Here is a 24,471-nt window from a genome sequence, read left to right on the forward strand (position 1 = left end):
CTCTACAGAGAGTTGTGCTTTAGCTTCTCTTAGCTTTCGCTTCAAGGTCTTTTCAGGTTCAGGGTCAGCCTTAACAAGAATGCTTTTGTCTTTGCTCCTGCTCATATGAAAGAGAAGAGAAAAAGAAAATATGGAATCCTCTATGTCACAGTATAGAGATTCCTTGAGGTGTCAGAGGAAAAGAAAAATAGAAGGAAGAGGTAGAAGAATTCGAACTTAGAAAGATAGAGTTCGATAGAGTTCGAATTGTACATGTTAGTCCATAAATAGAAGGATGTGAGAAGAGGGGAAGAAATTTTCAAAAATTAAAGTGAATTAATTAAAAGAAATTTTGAAAAATGGTAATTGATTTTCGAAAACCAAGAGTGGGAAAGAAATTAAGTAATTTTTGAAAAAGATTTTGAAATTGGAAATAAAAAAGATATGATTTGAAAATAATTTTGAAAAAGATGTGATTAAGAAGATATGATTGAAAAGTTATGGTTTTAAAAAGATATGATTGAAAAATAATTTAAAAAGATTTGATTTTTAAAATCAGTGACTTGGCTAACAAGAAAAGATATGATTCAAACATTAAACCTTTCGCAACAGAAAAAGGCAACATACTTGAAATGTTGAATCAAATCATTAATTGTTAGCAAGTATTTTTGAAAATGGAAAGAAATTGATTTTGAAAATATATGATTGGAAAGATATGATTTGAAAAAGATTTGATTTTGAAAAATTATGAAAACTTGAAAAAAAAATTGAATTGAAAACAAAATCTTCCCTCTTGTGCCATCCTGGCGTTAAACCCCCAGAATGGTATACATTCTGGTGTTTAACGCCCAAATTGCTACCGTTTTGGGCGTTAAACGCCCAGCCAGGCACCCTGGCTGGCGTTTAAACGCCAGTTTTCCTTCTTCACTGGGCGTTTTGAACGTCCAGCTTCTTCTGTGTAATTCCTCTGCTGTATGTTCTGAATCTTCAATTCTCTGTATTATTGACTTGAAAAGACACAAATTAAAATTTTTTTTTGGATTTTTAATGATGAGAAAAAATCAAAATGCAACTAAAATCAAATAAACAATGCATGCAAGACACCAAACTTAGAAGTTTGTATACTACTGACACTAACAAATTGAGAATGCATATGAGAAACAACAAAACACACAAAACAAGAGAATTTAAAGATCAGAGCAAGTAAATCATCAAGAACAACTTGAAGATCAATGAAGACAAATGAATGAATGCAAGAAGAACAGAAACATGCAATTGACACCAAACTTAAAATGAGACATTAGACTCAAACAAGAAATATTTTTGATTTTTATGATTTTGTAATTTTTTTGGTTTTTTTTTGAAAATTATATGGAGAAGAAAATAAAGAGATTCAAAATTTTTAATAAGAATTATAGGAATCATGCAATGTTAGTCTAAACCTTTAGTCTAAAGGAATTAGACATGGCTAGCCAAGCTTCAGCAGGACATTGCATTCAAAAGCTAAATTGATGAGAATCAATCAGCTTTGGTGATGATGAAAACATCACCTTGAAACACTAGAATTCATTCTTAAAAATTCTGAAAAATACCTAATCTAAGCAACAAGATGAACCGTCAGTTGTCCAAACTCAAACAATCCCCGGCAATGGCGCCAAAAACTTGGTGCACGAAATTGTGATCATCAATGGCGCCATCAACATGGTACACTCAATTGCAATCTCAACTCTTTATCACAACTTCGCACAACTAACCAGCAAGTGCACTAGGTCGTCCAAGTAATAAACCTTACGCGAGTAAGGGTCGATCCCACGGAGATTGTTGGTATGAAGCAAGCTATGGTCATCTTGTAAATCTCAGTCAGGCAGATTCAAATGGTTATAAATGATTTATGAGTAAAGTATAAAATAAAGATAGAGATACTTATGTAATTCATTGGTGAGAATTTCAGACAAGCGTATGGAGATGCTTTGTCCCTTCCGTCTCTCTGCTTTCCTACTGTCTTCATCCAATCCTTCTTACTCCTTTCCATGGCAAGCTGTATGTAGGGTTTCACCGTTGTCAGTGGCTACCTCCCATCCTCTCAGTGAAAATGTTCAACGCGCTCTGTCACAGCACGGCTATTCAGCTGTCGGTTCTCAATCATGTCGGAATAGAATCCAGTGATTCTTTTGCGTCTGTCACGAACGCCCCACAATAGCGAGTTTAAAGCTCGTCACAGTCATTCAATCATTGAATCCTACTCAGAATACCACAGACAAGGTTTAGACCTTCCGGATTTTCTTGAATGCCGCCATCAATTCTAGCTTATACCACGAAGATTCTGATTAAGGGATCCAAGAGATAAACATTCAAGCCTTGTTTGCTTGTAGAATGGAGGTGGTTGTCAGGCACGCGTTCATAAGTGAGAATGATGATGAGTGTCACATAATCATCACATTCATCATGTTCATGGGTGCAAATGAATATCTTAGAACAAGAATGAGCTGAATTGAATAGAAGAACAATTGTAATTGCATTAATACTCGAGGTACAGCAGAGCTCCACACCTTAATCTATGGTGTGTAGAAACTCCACCGTTGAAAATACATAAGAACAAGGTCTAGGCATGGCCGAGAGGCCAGCCCCCATGATCTAAGATAGCATAAGACTACTCAAAGATAGCTACCAAGATGTCTAATACAATAGCAAAAGGTCCTATTTGTAGAGAACTAGTAGCTTAGGGTTTACAAAGATGAGTAAATGACATAAAAATCCACTTCTGGGCCCACTTGGTGTGTGCTTGGGCTGAGCATTGAAGCATTTTGGTGTAGAGACTCTTCTTGGAGTTAAACGCCAGCTTTTGTGCCAGTTTGGGCGTTTAACTCCCATTCTTGTGCCAGTTCCGGCGTTTTACGCCAGAATTCTTGAGCTGACTTGGAACGCCTATTTGGGCCATCAAATCTCGGGAAAAGTATAAACTATTATACATTGCTGGAAAGCCCAGGATGTCTAATTTCCAACGCAGTTAAGAGCGTGCCAATCGAACTTCTGTAGCTCCAGAAAATTCACTTCGAGTGCAGGGAGGTCAGAATCCAACAGCATCTGCAGTCCTTTTCAGCCTCTGAATAAGATTTTTGCTCAGTTCCCTCAATTTCAGCCAGAAAATACCTGAAATCACAGAGAAATACACAAACTCATAGTAAAGTCTAGAAAAGTAAATTTTAACTAAAAACAAATAAAAATATAATAAAAACTAACTAAAACATACTAAAAACATACTAAAAACAATGCCAAAAAGCGTACAAATTATCCGCTCATCATTGCCTTTTTATAAGAGAAAAGGTTACACAATTGTGGCATCATTTAAAAATTGTAGTCTTAGGTATTATAGAAATCACTTATAAAGCGTAGCCGTAGGTTGATATCTATGGGTTCACTTTTTGTATCAAAGATAACGCTTTTAGAGGGTAGCATATTTGTTAAGTTTTGGGTGCGTTTTAAAAGTATTTCCTATGACCAAATGCCCAACACTTAGTCATTTTTTTCCCTTTTCACCAATATACCCACCAACGTAACACTTCACTCTCACCAGGGCACCAAATCAGAGAAGAACTCACTCTCACTACCAACGCTTTGCGCCACTCAATCCCAAATCGGAGGAAGTTTTTGCCGTCACCACTTACCACGCACTACTCGCCACTCCACCAGAACCATAGCTCCTCTTCCACACTCACTGCTCCTCTTCTTCACTCACCACTTGAGAACCATCGCTCCTCTTCATTGCGTGCTCGCATCGGGAAGAGTCTGCAGTCAGCATCGTCGTCCCTTCGCTCACCATCGTCGAGAAGGTATGTATTCAACTTCATTTGGTTCTAAAATTTAAGAGGGTTCCAATTTTAGGGTTTACATTTTGGGAGTTTGGCTATTGTTACGGCGCAGGTGAACTCGTCTCCCTTTTCAGTTGTCAGGCTCCTTCTTTGTTCTTCATCAAAGGTTGTTATTCCATCCATCTTATATATTATTGTTTTTATTCTATACTAATTGATTCTTACGATGTTAATATTAAGATTGATTGTGCTCTGCTTTTGTTCTTCCCTCTTATGTGGGGAATTTCATTGTTGGTTTCATTCTTACCGTCACTCACTCACTCGCTAATTAATCTTTGTATTTCCTTGCTTTGAGAGCTAATTAATTTGCACAAGTGACTATGATTAATGAGTCTCATGGATTTACAACTCACGGATTCCCAAACACAAGATTGGAAAGATAACTAAGTGCTGTCATTCCATCCTCAGATGATTTAAACAAAGTGACGAAGGGTTATAAACAAAAACATATTAACCACATGCATTTAAACAAAGATAATTAAGTCTCCTTTGGTCTCCCTCTACTATCTGGTCTCTTGTGCTTGTGCTTTCACTAATTTGTTTATTATGCTTGAATCTGCTTTGAATTTGCCTTCTTATCTTTTAATCTGCTTTGTTAAGTTTTGAATCCGCTCTGCTATAGCATAAAATATTACCATATGATTCAGGCATTCAATGTTATTTTCTTAATTTACTATGTTATGCTCTGTTCTAACCTCCTTGAATTCTTCGATTTTTGTTGTTGTTGTTGTAACACCCTACCACACAGAGTCTTATGCTTAAGTCATAAAATAGAGGTGGTGAGGTATTACAACCTCTATAAATAAAATTCAGTATATATAGTAGTATAAAAAGGTTTATAACGAGGAGCCTTTGAAGAAAAAGGGATAAATCAAAACCATTAAATCAAAAAGCGCAACACTCCGATCGATAATGTAAATGAAACAGATAAAGGATAAGCTAACATGAAAGGATGTACAGAAGAGTGCCAATAATACATATATCAAGGCTCCGGACTCGGTTTGTGAAATTAACCAGTCAGAGCATAACAGTATACACACACACACACACACACACACACACACACACACACACACACACACACATATATATAAGAACTATCCAAAATTAAACCCCAAAAAGACAAAATACAGGACCTAATTTTCCAAAATAACCTCTAAGAGGAGATAATACAAAATATATATATACAGTGGAGAATATAGTATCTAAACAAGTACAAAATGATCAAAATAAAATCCCAAGATATTAAGGATCTCTGGCAAAAGGAAGTCTCCAGCATGCCTTAGTGAGGAGCCTCACGTCCTACATCTGAAAATCATAAAATCCGCATGGGTGAGAACCGGAGGTTCTCATTATGGTAACGGTGCCCAAAATATCTAACATGTAATGTCCTGGGAAAGCCGAAGGCAATCCTAGAACTTTTAGATTATAATCAAAGTGCATAAACATGCTAAACCATAAGAAACATAAATAGGCGACTAACTTAAGTATCTTCAGACTAACTAACATCACCTTTCCATGTCTTGCAAACCTCCCTACTGCCAACAGTAACAGAGATGCAAGCACAAGTAAATCAAGCAAGGAATGTACAAGTAAGAAGCAGATAAGACAATTAAGCAATTAGCAAGTAATAATGCAATCAATTAGGTAATCAAGACAATTCACATATAATGCATATGATGCATGCCTGTCCCAGTGGCTGATGAGTCTCATCTGTCGGTTATAAAGCCAGCCCGACAAGTCCTGGTAGCTAACAATTGGACTGTCCCTCTGTCGTGCATCCCCAACTTGAGTTATCTCATAACATAAACATCATATATATATATCCAACACCCTCACTGGTGTATATTTATGGGGGCGAGCATATCCGGAACTTTCACAATGTCCGGCTACACTTACGACATAGGGTCAGGAGAGTATCGAGTCTACGTGGTGGCTAGTGATAAACCCCAATTTTGTGGTTTATCTTGTGTTGAATTTAGGGGATTTTATCAACTTATCTCACATTTATTCACTAAAATAGCATGGTTTTGTAAACTCTCCCTAATTTTTGCTTAAGAGTAAAAACAGGTTTTTTATGCCCAAAAATTGATAAATTTAATTCACTTTAATTCTATTCAATGCCTTGATATGTTTGTTAAGTGATTTAAGGTTTAGAAGGCAAAGATTGGATTGAAGGAATGAAGAAAAAGCATGCAAAAATGGAGAACTCATGAAGAAATGATGGAATTGCTAAGTTGTCAATCTTGACCTCTTCGTACTAAATCGATCATAACTCTAGTTATAGAGGTCCAAATGAGGCGTTTCTAATTTGGTTGAAAAGCTAACATCCAATGCTTCAAAATGATATAAAATTTGCCATAGTTGCCCGGCGTTTAAGGATGCGTATGCGTCATTCCACGCGCACGCGTCGTAGGATCAGCGTGACTCACTAAAAGTAACTCGTGCCCAGCAATTTCTGAAGCATTTGGTACCAATCCATCTCATTTCTGGTGCTATTGAACCCAAGGATTGGAGGGGAATGAACCAAGGAGTCATATTTTAGTTTTCATCATGTTGTATGTTAGAATTTTAGAGAGAGAAGCTCTCCTTTATCTCTAGAATTTAGGTTAGTTTAGGTTTAATCCCCTTAGATTCAACTTTTAATTCTTGTTTTGATTTAGTTTTCCCTTTTAATTTTTTGTTATTACATCTTTGCTCTTCTACTTTTACTTGTCATTTCTTATTTTGCTCTCTTTTATGTTGATAAATCATTGTTGGATCTTCATTCCTTCTAATGAAATTTTATGTTTCCATGTCTTCTTTTATGTTTATCTTCGTTGCTATTGTTGAATTCTTGCTTATGTTAGTCATGGATTTTGTTAATTCTTGTATTTTGTGATGTTTACTTTTATTGCACTCTAGGTGTTTGATGAAATATTTGCTCTAGTTTTTGAGTACTTTTCTTTACTCTTGGCCTAGACTAAGGGAATTGAGTGACCTTGAGTCATTGAGTCTTATTAAATTGGTGATTTGAGAACCTTTAGTGGTAAATTTGATAACCATTGACACTAGCCTACTACTAAGTCAATTGGTAGCTAGGTTAGGACTTATGGATTGATATTGATCAAGCTTAGTTAACATACTTAATGCCTTGAAGTAGACATTATACTTACTTCGAACATAGGAGTAGACTTAATGGGTTGGTCTCTCATAACTGTCAATATATGGTTTGTAGACAAGGATGCTGATCTCAATTACCTATGTCTAGCCAAGAGTTCTTCTCGTTTATTTTATTAGTTCTTCTCATTTTACTTTCTTGTCATTTATTTTTCTTGCCAATTATAAATCAAACCCCCTTATTCCTTTATAGCCAATAATTGAGCACTTCATTGCAATTTCTTGTGAGACAACCCGAGGTTTAAATACTTCGGTTAATTTTCATTGGGGTTTGTACTTGTGACAACCAAATTTTGATTGGGAGGATTGTTTGTTGGTTTAGAACTATACTTGCAACGATATTTCATTGAGAAATTTCTTTACCAACACAATAATTCCCTCTTCATCAAGTGGCGCCGTTGCCGAGGAATTGCAATGGTGTTATATTATTGGCTATTGTGAATATTGTGAATATGTTTGCCTTTTGCTTATTTGTTAGTTTTTGTTAGCTTTAGGACTTTGTTGCTTGTTTTTATTAGCTTTGTTTTATTTGCTATTATGAATTCTTACCCCTTTGGCTATAATTTTGGCTCAAATTATGTTGTAGGAAATGGAAACTATAATGATAATATGCATCAAGGATGGAACAATCAAAGGTGGGAGAAGCCTCAAAGGATTGATCAACCTCCTTGGCAACAACCTCCTCCGATCCCTTATAGGTATAATTCTACTCCTAATGAATATCAATCTAATGGATGTGGTGACCCTCATTGTGGTTGTCAACAACCACCACCATATGCTTATGAACCATCCCTCAACATGACTTTGAACCACCTTACTCACAAGGCCCCTACCACCAAACACCTCCTTATGACCCTAACCCATATCTACCAAACCAACCACCATATGAGCTATACTTAGAGCCACCACCATTCCAACACCAATACTCCCATGAACCACAATTTTCTCATACACCACCTCAAAAATTTTACCAATATGAACCACCTTCCAACTACAATACCTTTCCCTCAAATAATGAACCTTCCCTTCTACCACTGCCCCCCAATGAAGCCCTCATGCTAGAACTAAGAGATATTGGCTCTCATATCCAAAGACAACAAGAGGGGATAGAAAAGGAGTTTAAGGAGCTTGAAGCCAAGATGGCCACTATGAATGAAGCCATTAGTCACATAGCCTTCTGCCTAAGCCTATATGATCAAGGCACTCCCATTGTTGAATGTGGAGGAGCAATCAAGGAGCAGAGTGAGGAAGTGAGTTTGGAGCTTCAAGGTGAAGAAGAGGAGTTGAAGCAAGAGTTGACACAATGGGAGAAAGTTGAGACAATTGAGCCGGAAGAAGTGGTTAAAGACCTAGGAGATGTTGGATGTCCATGGGAATGTAGAATCAAAGAGCCCTCTTCCAAGAATCTTGACATTGATGTTGAGGAAGGTGTGCAACCTCCAAAGCATATCATGATTGAAGATTTTGAAGAGAATGATCAGGAGATGGATTCAATCATTGATGAATTCTTATGTACAATTGAATCTTCCCTCATTGGGCTTGACATGGAGATTAAAGAAGAAGATACCTCACCTCCCATACCCTTGGCGAGCAATGAAGAAGAGATTGAATTGGAAGGAAGCTACCAAGAGGAAGAAGTTAAGCAAGAAGCAAGCTCCATCATTGAAGACAACTCTACACCAAGTGACATTGGTGACCTTGTTGAATATTCTTCCAATGGATGTGAAGTTGATGTTGAAGTGGACTTCACACAACCTCCAAAATTTGATATGATTGATGATGATGAGGAGTTGGAAGAAGTTGACAAGCAAGGAGAAGTTGAAGGAATTTGTCAAGAGGTGGAACTCATCAAGGAAGAGCATAAGGAATGACACTTGCAAAACCATTAGAGGTATCTCTTCCTAAGTCACCATCCAACATAACATTCAAGTGGGTAAAATTCTTATCCCTAAGCTTTACTTTCTCACTTGAATATGGTTTGATTGAAAATGATGGTCAACTTAGAGCTCTTTGTGGAGTTAAGAATGGGAGAGAATTGTGTAGTGGTTGGAAAAACAATGTTGGGCTCATTAAGGTTGAACCCTGGTGCACGGAATTATGATTCACACTTTTCACAACTCCGGTACAACTAACCAGCAAGTGCATTGGGTCGTCCAAGTAATAAAACCTTATGCGAGTAAGGGACGATCCCACGAAGATTGCTGGCTTGAAGCAAGCTATGGTCATCCTGTAAATCTTAGTCAGGCAGATTCAAATGGTTATGAGATTTGATAATTGAAAGACAAATAAAACATAAATTAAAATAAAGATACTTATGTAATTCCTTAGTGGGAATTTCAGATAAGCGTTTGGAGATGCTTTGTTGCTTCTGAACCTTTGCTTTTCTATTGTCTTCATCCAATCATGTGTGCTCCCTTCCATGGCAAGCTGTATGTTAGTGGATCACCGTTATCAATGGCTACCATCCATCCTCTCAGTGAAAATGGTCCAGCTACGGTTTCTGTACGACTAATCAACTGTCAGATTTCTCGTCTTGGATGAAAAATACCAGGCACAGCTACCGCATGGCTAATCATTTGTCGATTCTCACTTGTGTCAGAATAGAATCTCTCTATCCTTTTGCACACTGTCACTGCACCCAATATTTGTGAGTTTGAAGCTCGTCATAGTCATCCCATCCCAGATCCTACTCGGAATACCACAGATAAGGTTTAGACTTTTCGGATCTCAGGAATGCTACCAATTGGTTCTAGCCTATACCACGAAGATTCTAACCTCATGGACTCGGTCCGTGGATCAAAGACCCAAGAGACTATACTCCAAGTGTTGTCCAATGACTACGTTGAACATCATGTAGACCACTTGTGGTTGTCAGGCACGCGGATCTTTGCTAAGCGAGTAACAAAGATAGTGGGTGATTGTCACGAATCACCCCTTCATTCTGACTTAACTGAATTAAGTACGAGGGTATATCTTGGAGAAGAAGTAAGCGTGAATTGAAAGAGAAACAATAGTACTTGCATTAATTCATGAAGAACAGTAGAGCTCCGCACCTTAATCTTTGAGGTTTAGAAACTCCACCGTTGGAAAATACATAAGAGAAAATAGCCTAGGCACGGCCGAGAGGCCAGCCAAGCATAAAGTTGATCAAAAGATCAAAAGATGATCCAAAGATGAAATACAATAGTAAAAAGTGCTATTTATACTAAACTAGTTACTAGGGATTGTATAAAATAAGTAACTAAGTGCAAATAGTGCAAAAATCCACTTCCGGGGCCCACTTGGTGTGTGCTTGGGCTGAGCATTGAGCTTTACACGTGCATAGACTTTTTCTGGAGTTAAACGCCAGCTTGGATGCCAGTTTGGGCGTTTAACGCCAACTCTGGTGCCAGTTTGGGCGTTTTACGCCAGAAAAGGGTCTCTGATGGGTGTTTGAACGTCAGTTTCGGCTATCAAATCTCAGGCAAAGTATGGACTATTATACCTTGATGGAAAGCCCAAGATTTCTAATTTCCAACACAATTGAAAGCGTGCCAATTGGGCTTCTATAGCTCCATAAAATTTACTTCGAGTGAAGGAGGGTCAAAATCCAACAGCATCTGCAGTCCTTTCTCAGCCTCTAAATCAGACTTTTGCTCAGGTCCCTCAATTTCAGCCAGAAAATACCTGAAATTGCAGAAAAACACACAAACTCATAGTAAAGTCTAGAAATGTGATTTTTGCATAAAAACTAATAAAAATATAATAAAAAGTAACTAAAACATACTGAAAACTATGTAAAAACAATGCCAAAAAGTGTATAAATTATCCGCTCATCAAACCCTCAAGGCATATATACCATGGTTGGAGGAATGTTAAATTGTATGGGTCTAGGAGGAGAATTTGGTGCCTTAAGGATAATTCTATGTACCTACCACCCAATTAGAATCAGATGATCAATTAGAAGATGTGTGTGAAAATAAGATATGGGATCCCGGATCACAACACGAAGACCAATTTTGGGAGCTCATATCTTGGGAAGAACTTCTCCCAAGCTTGGTGAATATGGTTGGAAGTTCTGACAACCAATTGAAGAGCAAGCATTATTGGAGGTTCAAGGATGAATACAAGCATAAGCCACCTTGACAAGGAGCCTCCCAAATGTCCAACTTAAAGACTTAAACTAAAAGTGCTAGGTGGGAGACACCCCACCATGGTAAACACTTCCCATTCTCTTGTAAATATAATCAATGAATGAATTGAGTTGCCATTGTAGGTAGTTTTTCTTATTTTTTATACTCTTATACATTTTGCTTTTATTGATAGGTTGTTTGTTAAATTCATGTTTTGATTAGAATAGTTGTTGTATTTTCCTTGAAGTGTAAGTTTTGTGTGTTTTGTATTTGAAAATTTTCAAAAACTAAAAAGATTTATTGTTAAATATGATTTTTGATTGTTTTAGAATGCTTGTAGATTAGATAACTGCCCTGTTTCTGTTTTCATATGTTAAAAAAATGGCGAGCCACACGTAAGCGTGGCCGACGTGTATGCGTCGTATGCCATCTTGGGACTCCCGGTATAAAAACCCGAGAGTTGTGCAAAACTGGCACTGGAACTGTGTGTTTAGCACAATCTAGATCCACGCGTTCACATGGGTGATGCTTACGCGTCACCTGGACTTTATGCGTTTCACGCGTACGCGTGGGCGATGCTTACGCATCACTTGTCTGTCCCGCCTCTCACGCGCACGCATGGGTAACGCTTACGCGTCGCCTTCCACGCCCTGTTTTCCCCTATTTCTGCCCTGTTTTCGTCCTCCCTTCTTCTCTTCTTTTCCTTCTTCTTTCTTCTTTCTCTTTTCTTCTTCTTTCTTCTTTCTTCTTCCCTCCTTCTTCTTTCTTACTTTCTTACTTTTCTCTTTTCAAAATTCCACTTCTCATTTTTCATAATTTTTTATTTTCTTTTATCTATTGCATTTACTTATTCTCATCCATTGCTATTTAATTTTGTTTTTTTAGCTTGTTCTTATTTTTTTCTAAGTTTCTTATTTTAATAATGGTGTTGATTTCTCTTACTCAATTGTTGAGAATTTCTTGGATTGTTTTGGTTCTTTTTGACTTGTTTGGTATTGTTGGGTGATGAAATTTTTAAGTCAATGCTTAGTCTTTGATGACTCTTGCATTCTTTGTGCATTGACATGAACTTTTAATGTCTCTCATCATCCACTCTTTCTTGTTTGAACTTGATGCTTAACATGCTCTTCATGGCATTCCCTTGTGCTTTGATTTTACTCTTGCATCAAGTAGTGGTTGATATGCCTTTGCTTATATTGCTCCCTCACCTACATGCGTAGCAAACATGTAGTGAGAACCTTACTCTTATCTAGCATTATCCTGCGCTTATGTTCTACTGCTTTGATATCTTTGTTGTAGGCTTAATTTACTTTCTTTTTCTTTCCTTTTAGGTTGGCCACCGTGAAGGAAAGGAAAAGCTTCTAAATGGGGCAACAAACAAGTCATCCGCACAACCTTTTGAAGAAGCTCATCAGTTGTTTCAATCCGTCCACCTTGCTCTTCTTTGTATGCACCAAGGACAGTGCAATCTTTAAGAGTGGGAAGGTCATTCGACTGATCTCCGTGGGTAACAATTTTCTTTTTCAACACCAATGTTAGTTAGTTGTTGCATTGCATGATAGCTTGCATGTTAGTTAGAATCTGTACATATTTCACCACTTCTTTTTATGTTAGGACTACTTGGTTAGGGAGATGATTTCTTTTCCAGGAAAGCTGTTTTTAGGGCACCCTACCAATTTGAAATTTTTTTTTGTTAAACTTGTTTGAAGAATTTATTTTAGAACATGGTTTTTGAGCTAAGAACACAAGCACGTGAGATTTGAGCCTTAGTGTGTGGTTACATCATATAACCAGTTATTTTCATTCTTGTGTGATTATTCTCTTTTTATGATTGTAATCTTTGATTTGTTTGATTCTATATGTCCATTATTCCAGGTACACATGCACTTATATAATTGAGGACATCATTTCATTTAGCTTACTTATCCAAATAGCCTACCTTTCATCAAACATTGTTAGCCAATTTTGAGCCTATTTAATCCATTTTGTTCTTAATTGTAGCACATCACAAGCCTTAAAGCGAAAAATAATAAATGTCCCTAAATTTGGATCTTTGATTAGCTTAGGCTAGTAAAGGTGTGTATCATTTGGGTGTGGGAAATTTGGGAACATTGGCTAAGGTAAAAATGTACTTTGTATTTTTATTGAAAATATTGGGAATTTGGTACATACTCATGTATTAATTATGTTTAAACCATATGCATTGATACTCTTGTATATAATTTATTGTAAAAAAAAGAAAAAAATACAAAATAAAGAAAAATATAAAGAAAAAATAGAAAAATAAAAAAAATATATAAAAATATGCAATAAAAAGGGGATAAAAATGCCCCAAAGCAAAGTAATAATAACAATGCATATGGAATGTGAATTAAAGAGAATGCATGAGTATGTGAAAAAGTGGGAATCATGGGTAGCTAGGTATTGTATTATAATTGTATAGGTTGTTATATCTGTTAGGTGAGAGCTTAAGTTAATCAAAGATTCAAATTTCAAGCTCACTTGACCATATGCATCCTTACCTTTACCCTAGCCCCATTACAACCTAAAGATATGCCCTCATGATGAATGTATGCATGCATTGAATAATTGTTGATTGTTAGATGATAAACAAATCTTAGAAAGCATGATTAGAGGAGAATTGAGTGAATCAACCCTATACACTTGAGCGACTATAGCGGATACACTTCCGATGAGGGTTCGATGCTCAATTCCTTGTTCCCGGCTTTCATGAGCTCTCTTCTTGCAAGTTTGTTTACACTTCATTTTGATATTTGAATTGGTGGGATTCATAAATCATCATACTACTTAGCCCTACATGTGCATATGTGTACTTGGAGATTGATTTACTTTTAACTTGCATGTAGTTGCATTCATGTAGATAGGTGCATATAGTATATTTGCATTGAATAAATGTTCATACCCCATTTTTAGTCTTTCTTGGTTTAGCATGAGGACATGCTTAGTTTAAGTGTGGGGAGGTTTGATAACCCCCAATTTTGTGGTTTATCTTCTGTTGAATTTAGGGGATTTTATCAACTTTTTCCATATTTATTCACTAAAATACATGGATTTGTAAATTCTCCTTTAATTGTGCTTAAGAGTAAAAACATGTTTTTTTAGGCCTTTAAATTGCTAATTTATTTCACTTCAATTTCATTCGATGCCTTGATATATTTGTTAAGTAATTTCAGGATTAGAAGGCAAAGATTGGGTTGAAGAAATGAAGGAAAAAACATGCAAAAAATGGAGAACTCATGAAGAAATGAAGGAATTGCTAAGCTATCAATCCTGACCTCTTTGTACTAAATTGATCATAACTTAAGCTACAGAGGTCCAAATGAGATGGTTCTAGTTGGGTTGAAAAGATAACATCTGGGGCTTCAAAATAATATAAATTTTGCCATAGTTTTCTGGCTTTTAGGGATGCTTACGCATCGTTCGACGCTCACGCATTGCAGGATCAGCGTGACTCACTAAAGGCAATTTGTGGCCAGCGATTTCTGAAGCATTTTGGTCCCAATCCATCTCATTTCTGATGCTATTGAACCCAAGGAATGGAGGGAAATGAACCAAGTAGTCATAGTTTAGTTTTCATCATGTTGTAGGTTAGAATTATAGAGAGAGAAGCTCTCGCTTCTCTCTAGAATTTAGGGTAGTTTAGGTTTAATCCCCTTAGATTCAACTTTCAATTCTTGTTTTGATTTAGTTTTTCCTTTTTATTTTTTGTTATTAAATCTTTGCTCTTCTAGTTTTACTTGTCATTTCTTATTTTGCTTTCTTTTATATTGATGAACCACTGTTGGATCTTGATTCCTTCTAATGAAATTTTATGTTTCCATGTCTTCTTTTATGTTTATCTTCATTGCTATTGTTGAATTCTTGCTTATGTTAGTCATGGGTTTTGTTAATTCTTGCATTTTGTGATGTTTACTTTTATTTCACTCTAGGTGTTTGATGAAATGTTTGCTCTAGTTTTTGAGTAGTTTTCTTTACTCTTGGCCTAGGCTAAGGGAATTGAATAACCTTGAGTCGTTGGGTCTCATTGAATTGGTGATTTGAGAACCCTTAGTGGTCAATTTGATAACCATTGACACTAGCCTACTACTAAGTCAATTGGTAGCTAGGTTAGGACTTACAAATTGATGTTGATCAAGCTTAGTTGATGTGCTTAATGCCTTAAAGAAGACATTATACTTACTTCAAGCATAGGAGTAGACTTAATGGGTTGGTCCCTCATAATTATCAATATATGGTTTGTAGACAAGGATAGTGATCTCAATTACCAATGTCTAGCCAATAGTTATTCTCCTTCATTTTATTAGTGCTAATCATTTTACTTTCTTGTCATTTATTTTTCTTGCCAATTATAAATCAAACCCCCTTATTCTTTCATAGCCAATAATTGAGCACTTTATTGCAACTCCTTGTGAGACGACCCGAGGTTTAAATACTTCGGTTAGTTTTCATTGGGGTTTATACTTGTGACAACCAAATTTTGATTGAGAGTATTGTTTGTTGGTTTAGAACTATACTTGCAATGAGATTTCATTGAGAAATTTCTTTACCAACACAACAATTCCCTCTTCATCAGCTAGCCACTTCTTTCACCCAGGAAAACTCGTATCTCAGATAGGTGGAGTGCAAACAATCACAATATTCAACCATTCAGCATATATGCATTTAAATCACAGCCATATATTAACATTCATCTCAGCCATTCGGCTCACAATTCACAATTCATAATTAGGCATAATCATCATCACACACGGCCATCCGGCTCATATCACACTCAGCCATTCGGCTCATATCATATACAGCACTCCACCATCCTTACCAACAGCTCCTTTCATCACACACATCATAACATCCCCTTTCTTCACCCACAAGTTACCCTCTCCCCTAGCTTACTCTCATTTGCTAGGCATTCTATATCAATTTAAGATTTACGGAATGAAATTGATGGTTTATAAGTGTGAAATAACACCTTAGAAGGTTACAAGCATGTTGGGAATGCGAAAGACTTGAAAACAAAAGCTTTAGAAAAGAACTGAGTCGCGTGCGTACGCACAGGGGTGTGCGTGCGCACTCCCAAAAGTATTTTCAAAAAGTTAAAGTTCCAGGGTTGAGTGCGCGCACAAGGTGTGCTAGCACCATCAACCAAATGGCATTCCCAATGTGTGCGTGCACATAGGCCTGTGCGTATGCATAGCTCGCAATCCTTCGTTGGTTGTGTATACGCAAAGGTTCAAAATTCCACGGGGTGTGTGTGCGCACACAAACCAGAAATCACAAATTCTGCAGAAGTTGTAGAATTCAGATTTTTTGCCCGAACTTCCAACGATCATATCTCCTTCCACAAAAATCAGATTTCCACCAAATTTGAACCATTTTAAAGCTTATGAAATCATCTTTCAATTGAAAAAGAATCATCAAATTCCAAAAACCATAACTCAAGATATGATCCGTTGAAGTTCATCAAAATTCCACTTTTACCAAAACTTATAAACTCCCAAGTTTTGAATCATATTCTTACCAATCCATCCCAAATCAACCCAAAACTCAACCATTCCAATCATTAGTTATTTCCAAACCTCTTTCAATCATCAACTCATCAATTTCCACCATATATAACCAAATCTCACATAATAAATCAACATTTCATATCCCAAACTCCAAATAAACATTCAATGTATCAATCACCATATATATATATATATATATATATATATATATATATATATATATATATATATAACAAGTTCATTCCTCAAATCATGCTCACCAACAAAATCCTCAACTCTATCATCAATCCAACATATTAATCCACATCACATACCATATTTCGTACTTCACCAACCAATACAGCCACACACAATCATTTACACCATCATTCTAAAGCCCTATCCTAGGGTCACTAGCCGACGTTTTCACAACTACATTACATTTTAAATACAGAAAACCGAAACTATACCTTGGCTGATTCCCGCTTAACCCGGAACACTCTTTAATTAAACTCCTAAGGTCTCCAAAACCTCACCAGTAGATTACCAAGCACAAAATCTCCTTTCCAATCTTTCTAAAACCACCAATTAAGCTCAAATACACATATATTTAATACCTAAGCTATAATATCACACCAAAACACAATAACTCAATACCCAATACCTTAAATTCACATTTTCACTAGGGTTTGAGATCTCTTACCTTATCCAAGGATCAAGGGAGCAAGAACAAGCTTTTCCCTCAAGCTAATTTGATCCTACAACACAAGGAGCTCACAAATTTCAACATCTTTGCCCAATAAATTTGAAATCATGGGCTGGGATTCGAAGAAAGAAGTGTGGCTTACCTCAAGAATGTTTGTGTGGGTTTTGTAGAGATCGACGCTGCGGTTACTTGGCCGTAAATAGTGCGTCAATCGGAGCTCCGGATCAAAAGATATTATTAATGGAAGGTTGATGTGAATAGGAGCAAGGGTTCATGTTCTTCCTTCCTCCCCCAAGTGTTTCAACGTGTGTGTTTAGAATGGGGGGAAGAAGAGTTGTGCCTTTCATTAAATGGGGTATTGGGCTGAACCAAGGGCGCAATACGGGTTCGTTTGGCGCGTTTGGCCCATTCGGCCCAATCTTAGGCGATTTCTTTAAAATTGGTGTCAAAATTCTCGTTTTAAATTTCTCTATCACATTAAACCATAAAAACCTCATTTTCTCATTTTCTAGAATATATTTTAATTTATGGGTTAATTAGGCATTAATTAACCGCGTTTTACAGTTCTTGTGACCTAATTGGGAATTTTGCCAACAAAATTCGAATTCAGTTACCTGAGAATAGGTGTGGGTAGTCCGCTCACATCTCTGACTCAGGTTTCCAAGTGTGCTCCTCAACACCGGCTCGAATCCATGCCACTTTCACTAATGAAACCTCTTTTCCGTGCAACTTCTTAATACTCGTGTCATCATTCCTGACCAGAGTCACCGGGAGAGTCAAATCATCTTTTAACTAAAACGATTCAGGTTCTAACACATGGCTAGCATCAGAAGTATACTTCCAATGCTACAACACGTGAAATATGTCGTGCAGATTCAAATGGTGAGGTGGTAGAGCCATCCGATACGCCACCGGTCCAACTCTCTCAAGAATCTGAAACAGACCGATGTATTGAGGATTCAGTTTCTTCGTCTTAATCTCTCTACCTACTCTTGTTATCAGAGTAACCTTAAGGAAAACATGGTCTCCTTCCTCAAACTCAAAGGGTTTCCACCTCTAATCAATGTAACTCTTCTGACGGCTCTGAGTAGTGAGCATCCTATCTCTGATTTTCTTAACTTGCTCGGTAGTTTCAGCTATCAATTTCGGCCCTAACAAGCTCTTTTCCCCGGTTTTATACCATCATAGCGGAGATTGGCATTTATTCCCATACAAAGCCTAGTATGGAGCCATTCCGATGCTCGCATGGTAACTATTTTCATACGCAAACTTCACTTGCGGCATATACCGATCCCAACTCGCCGGTTGGTCCAAAACACAAGCCCTCAACATATCTTCTAGGGTTTGGATTGACCTCTCAAATTGACCATCTGTTTGAGGATGGCAAGCTGTACTTAAGCTCAAACGGGTTCCAAAAGCTCTCTGAAATACACCCTAGAACCTTGAAGTGAAACGGGGATCTCTGTCAGAAATTATAGTCGTAGGCACACCATGAAGTCTTACAATCTCCTTTATATATAGGCGTGCTAACTCCTCAAGGGTATAGTTCATCCGAATGGGTAAAAAGTGAGCCGATTTCGTCAGCCGGCCCACAATTACCCAGATAGCATCAAAACCGGTCCTAGTCCTCAACAATCCCAACACAAAATCCGTCGCAATGCTCTCCCACTTCCATTGCAAAATCTCCAAGGGCTGCAATGTCCCAGAAGGTCTCTGATGTTCAATCTTCACCTTTTGACAAGTTAGGCACTTTGAGACATATTCCGCCACATCATTCTTTAAACCAGGCCACCAAAACATAGCCTTTAAGCCATGGTACATCTTAGTATTCCCAAGGTGAATAGAAAATCTACTTTTATGTGCTTCCTTTAATATATCTTGCCGTAAAGTCTCAACATCTGGCATAATGATCCTACCCTTGAATCTCCATAACCTATCAGATCCCATGACACTCTCCACTACTTTCCTTGTTAAATAGCTGGTAACACCTTTGGTAACACATCATCATTCTGATGAGCCTTTAGGAGCTCGGATTTAAAATCACTTAAGATATGTAATTGGTTCAAACACAGAGTTCTGGCCACTTCCTGAACACCAACCTTCAGAATTTCGAATGCTCTAAGCAACTCCTCTTCTCGAAGCATCATCCAAGAAGTATACAAAAATTTCTAACTTAGCGCATCTGCTACGACGTTCGCTTTCCCAGGATGGTAATTCAACTCAAAGTCGTAGTCTTTCAATAACTCCATCCACCTCCTCTGCCGCATATTGAGCTCTTTCTGATCAGAGGTATTTCAAGCTCTTGTGATCAGAGAAAACTCAGAACTTAACTCGATAGAGGTAATGCCTCCACACCTTTAGCGCAAACACAACCATAGCGAGTTCCAGATCGTGTATTGGGTAATTAACTTCGTGAGGTCTCAACTGCCATGAGGCATATGCCACCATATTCTGGTGCTGCATTAGCACGCACCCCAAAACTTTAGTGAGGCATCACAATATACCTCAAATGGTTCATTCAGCTCGGGTAACACCAACACAGGCGCGGTAGTCAACTTTTGCTTCCACGCTTGAAAACTCTCCTCGCACTCAGAAGTCCAAACAAACGGTACGTCTTGGCAAGTTAGCTTGGTCAACGGCAAAGCTATCTGCGAGAAGCCTTTGATGAATATTCTATAGTAGCCAACTAAGCCCAGAAAACTCCTTATCTCAATCACTGAGGTCGGTCATCCCCAGTCCATCACTGCTTCCACCTTAGAAAGATCCACTACTATCCCCTGTTTACTCACCACGTGACCTAGAAACTTGACCTCACTCTTCCAGAATTCACATTTAGATAACTTGGCGTACAATTTTCTCTCCTTCAAGAGTTGTAACACGGTTCGCAAGTGCTCGACATGCTCTTCTTCGATCTTAGAATAAATTAGTATGTCATCAATGAAGACGACAACAAACTTATCCAAGAATGGGCTGAAGATTCTGTTCATGTAGTCCATAAATGATGCAGGAGCATTTGTCAACCCAAAAGACATTATAGCGTATTCGTAGTGACCATAACGAGTTCTGAAAGCGATCTTAGGGATTTCCTCAACTCTCACTCTTATCTGGTGATAACCGGATCGGAAATCAATCTTGGAGAAAACCCTGGCTCCTTGTAACTGATCCATGAGATCGTTAATCCTTGGCAGTGGGTAATTATTCTTTATTGTGACCTTGTTCAGTTGTTTGTAATCCATACAAAGCCGCATACTCCTGTCTTTCTTCTTCACCAACAATACTGGTGCTCCCCACGGAGAAATACTAGGGCAGATAAAATGCTTGCTTATTAAGTCTTCCAACTGAGTCTTGAGCTCGGCCATTTCCAAAGGCGACATTCTATAAGGGGAAATCGAGATTGGCCCTATTCCCGACACCAACTCAATTGTAAACTCAGCCTCTCAGCTAGGAGGGAATTCTTTAATGTCATCAAGAAATACCTCAGGAAATTCACAAACAACTGGGATTTACTCTAAGTCTTGTTCCTCACCCGACACATTCGCAGCTAACAGCATAACACCTTGACATTCCTCCCCTGAACAATTTACTACCACATAGTTCAAGTAGCAACCGTTCACCACAACCGGCCCTTCCGATCTTTCCGGCATGAAATGCAACGATTTCTCAAAGCAGTTTAACAAGACACAATTCTTAGATAACCAGTCCAATCCCAAGGTAAGATCAAGACCGGTCATCGGCAAAAAAATCAAGTCATGTACAAAATCACGCTGCTTGACCCTAAATGAAACTTGAGAATATCCTAGCCTAGTTACCATGACTTCATGGGTGGAATTATACACCTTCAAGTCATAGCCTAAAACCACAATCTTCAATCCTAACTCACTAGCCTTCTTAAATGCAATGAATAAATGTGATGCTCCAGAATCAAACAAGGCATTTAAAATCTGACCAGCCATTTCACAATTACCTCGAATAAGTGTCTCTGATCCCTCGGTACCCACAGCTGAAGTAGTAAACACCCGACCAAGCTATTGTACTCTCCCAGCACACTGTCTCTACTTTTCCAGATAGTTTGAGGCTTTATGCCCCGGCTTCCCACATGAGTAACACAACCCCCATCCAGGCTTGCACGGAACACCAAGATGGTAACTCCCACATCTAGCACACGCCTGCTCATTCTGAGGCTGCTTCCCAAATCTCCTCCTCAGAGCATTGTTGTTGTTAGGCCTCCTAAAGTTGTTCTGACCCTGAGTCCTCTGTGGTGCAAAACCTCCCCACTTGAAGGGCAGACCTCTAGGAGCAAAACTCTTCCCTCAGTTCAGCGGAAATAATCCCCTCTGGCTTCCCCTTTCTGTAGCTGCCTTCTTCACACACTCTTCGGCAACTCTGCTCTTGTTCACCAACTCAGAGAAAGTCCTTATCTCCATAGGCCCTACTGAGCTGCAGATGTCGCTTCGGAGCCCTCCTTCATACTTGATACACTTCCACTCCTCAAAGTCTTCCAAAGCTCCTTGACACATACAGGAGAACCTAAATAACTCCTCAATTTGTCTGTGTACTCAGATACAGCCATAGTTCCCTACTTCAGCTGCAGTAACTCCAATTGCTTTGCCGTCTGGGCAGAATTCAGAAAATACTTCTTGTAGAATTCCACCTGGAAGTCATCCCAGGTGATAGGGTCATCGCCCTGCTATATGAGATGTTGGGTTCCCTGCCACCAATGCGACACTTTTCCGGTGAGCAGATAAGTAGCAAACTCGATGCACTATTCCTTAGGCACTGAAGAACAAAACTCTCGCGCGATCTAGAATTTCCACAAATAAATTCCCGTTGTAAGTATAGCTTCAAGACCGACAAGATTTCCTTTCTTACAAACGTTTTGGTTGTCACAAGTAACAAACCCCTTTGAAATTGATAACCGAAGTATTTAAACCTCAGGTCGTCTTCTCAAGGAATTGCAGGGAAGTATAATTTATTATTGGATATACAAAGGTATATTTTGGGGTTTTGAAAAGGTTTGAACAAGAAAAATAGATTGCAGGAATTAATAATTCAATAACAATAAATCACTTGGCAAGGTATGAAAACTAGAATTCATATCCTAGTTATCCTTATCAGATGTGATAAGAATTGGGTCTTAATCCCACTTAGTTATCCCTTATTAAATAAAGGAAAGTCAAGTGGACTAATTAAAATGATCTTTGAGTTTCAGTCAACTTTTAGAGCGATCCAAATTAATTAGCAATTGCCAAATTCAACCACTGCTGAGTTTGATAACTCAAGTATTACCAATTAATTAACCAAAGCCAAAAGGGAAAATAAATCATAAATAAAGTAGAACAATCATGAGTCTGAAATACCTCAAATTATATTAACTAAGAAAATCCTAACATGAATGGTTCATAAGCCAATTGGGCGACATCAATCAAATACACATAAAAGCATCAGAATAAATAAAAATAAAAATAGAAGAGAAACATAAATTATTGAACCTGGTATGAAGAAACAATCCTAATGACTAAAAGAAATCCTAAATCCTTTAAGAGGAATCCTAATACTAAATCCTAAGAGAGAAGAGGGAACCTCTCTCTAAAAGCTACATCTAAAAACTCAAATTGTGAATTATGATCTCCTCTCCTGAGTCTCTGCATGTTCCCTGACTTCAATCTGTGTTTCTGGGCCAAAATTTGGGTCAAAATGCAGCCCAAAACTGTCTCCAGCATATTCTGTAATTTCTGCAGATTGCGCAGGTCACGCATACGTGTCATTCACGTGTACGCGTCATTCAGCATTTTCCTTGCCACGCTTGCACGTCAGGCACATGCTCGCGTCGTTTGCACGAACTCCAATCCACGCGTACGCGTCAAGCACGCATATGCATCACTGTGATTTTGTCTGATTCGTGCGCACGCGTCAGCCATGCGTGCGCGTCGCTGTCCGCTGGTTGTCTCCTTTACTTCTTGCGCTCCTTCCCTTTTTTTGCAAGCTTCCTCTCTATTCTCTAAGTCATTCCTGCCCTATGAAGCCTGAAATACTTAACACACATATCAAGGCATCGAATGGTAATAAGAGATGATTAAAATACACAAATTAAAGATTCTAGGAGGCAAGTTTTCAATCATAGAATAATTTGGGAAGGAATTGCAAATACATGCCAATCATATGAATAAGTGGGTAAAGACTTGATAAAAACAACTCAATTAAACACAAGATAAACCATAAAATAGTGGTTTATTAGGCACCAACTACACTTGCAGTGCGCGCTCCATAGCTTGAAACTAAGTGTGGGCTTCCGTCGAATTAATGGTTCCCTTAAGCTTTGGCGGATTGACCTTCAAGAAGGTTGCCAACGTTATTGGACCTTGAGTCCCGTTTCTTCTATTCCCCTCATTATTATGGTTGTTCATCTGCTGTCTGAGTGCCTTAGCAGTGGCCGACATTGTAGCAGCCATATTCTGCAATGCATCCATGAAGTTCACGGGGTCATTCGGGTTAGTTTTCGGCCCATAAGTACCGGCACGTCCTCTCCCACGGCCTCGACCGCATCCACGAGGCGCCATCTGGTTCCTATACACACCAAACAATTGATATCAAGTTGATTAGTCTCAATATTGGAAGTCTAGTGCTCAAAGTCCCAAATGCATGCTCATGAAATTTTATGCCAGTTATATCAGTCAAATATCCTAATAGCACATAAACACAACCACAAAGAATGCACAGAAGCATAGTCAGTTCGTCCTTCAGGCTCTGTAGGAACAAACTGCTTTGATACCATAATGTAACACCCTACCAAACAGAGTCTTATGCTTAAGTCATAAAACAGAGGTGGCGATATATTACGACCTCTATAAATAAAATTCAGTATATATAGTAGTATAAAAAGATTTATAACTAGGAGCCTTTGAAGAAAAAGAGATAAATCAAAACCGTTAAATGAAAAAGTGCAACACTCTGATCGATAATGTAAATGAAACAGATAAAGGATAAGCTAACATGAAAGGATGTACAGAAGAGTGCCAACAATACATATATCAAGGCTCCGGACTCAGTTTGCGAAGTTAACTGGTCAGAGCATAACAGTATACATATATATATATATATAAGAACTATCCAAAATAAAACCCAAAAAAGACAAAATACAGGAC

The 24,471-nt window shown here is 38.0% G+C and overlaps 1 protein-coding gene across 1 annotated transcript; it reads right to left on the reverse strand.

Moving 5' to 3' along the window:
* Positions 1 to 20,832: 20,832 nt before the first annotated feature.
* On the reverse strand, positions 20,833 to 21,282 carry LOC112723583 (uncharacterized). The gene has a single exon (XM_025775036.1). It carries the CDS (start codon positions 21,280 to 21,282, stop codon positions 20,833 to 20,835), a length of 450 nt encoding a protein of 149 aa, XP_025630821.1.
* Between the last annotated feature and the right edge of the window lie 3,189 nt (positions 21,283 to 24,471).

This window comes from Arachis hypogaea, chromosome 1 (genome assembly GCF_003086295.3).
Source record: "Arachis hypogaea cultivar Tifrunner chromosome 1, arahy.Tifrunner.gnm2.J5K5, whole genome shotgun sequence".
Lineage (NCBI taxonomy): Eukaryota > Viridiplantae > Streptophyta > Magnoliopsida > Fabales > Fabaceae > Arachis > Arachis hypogaea.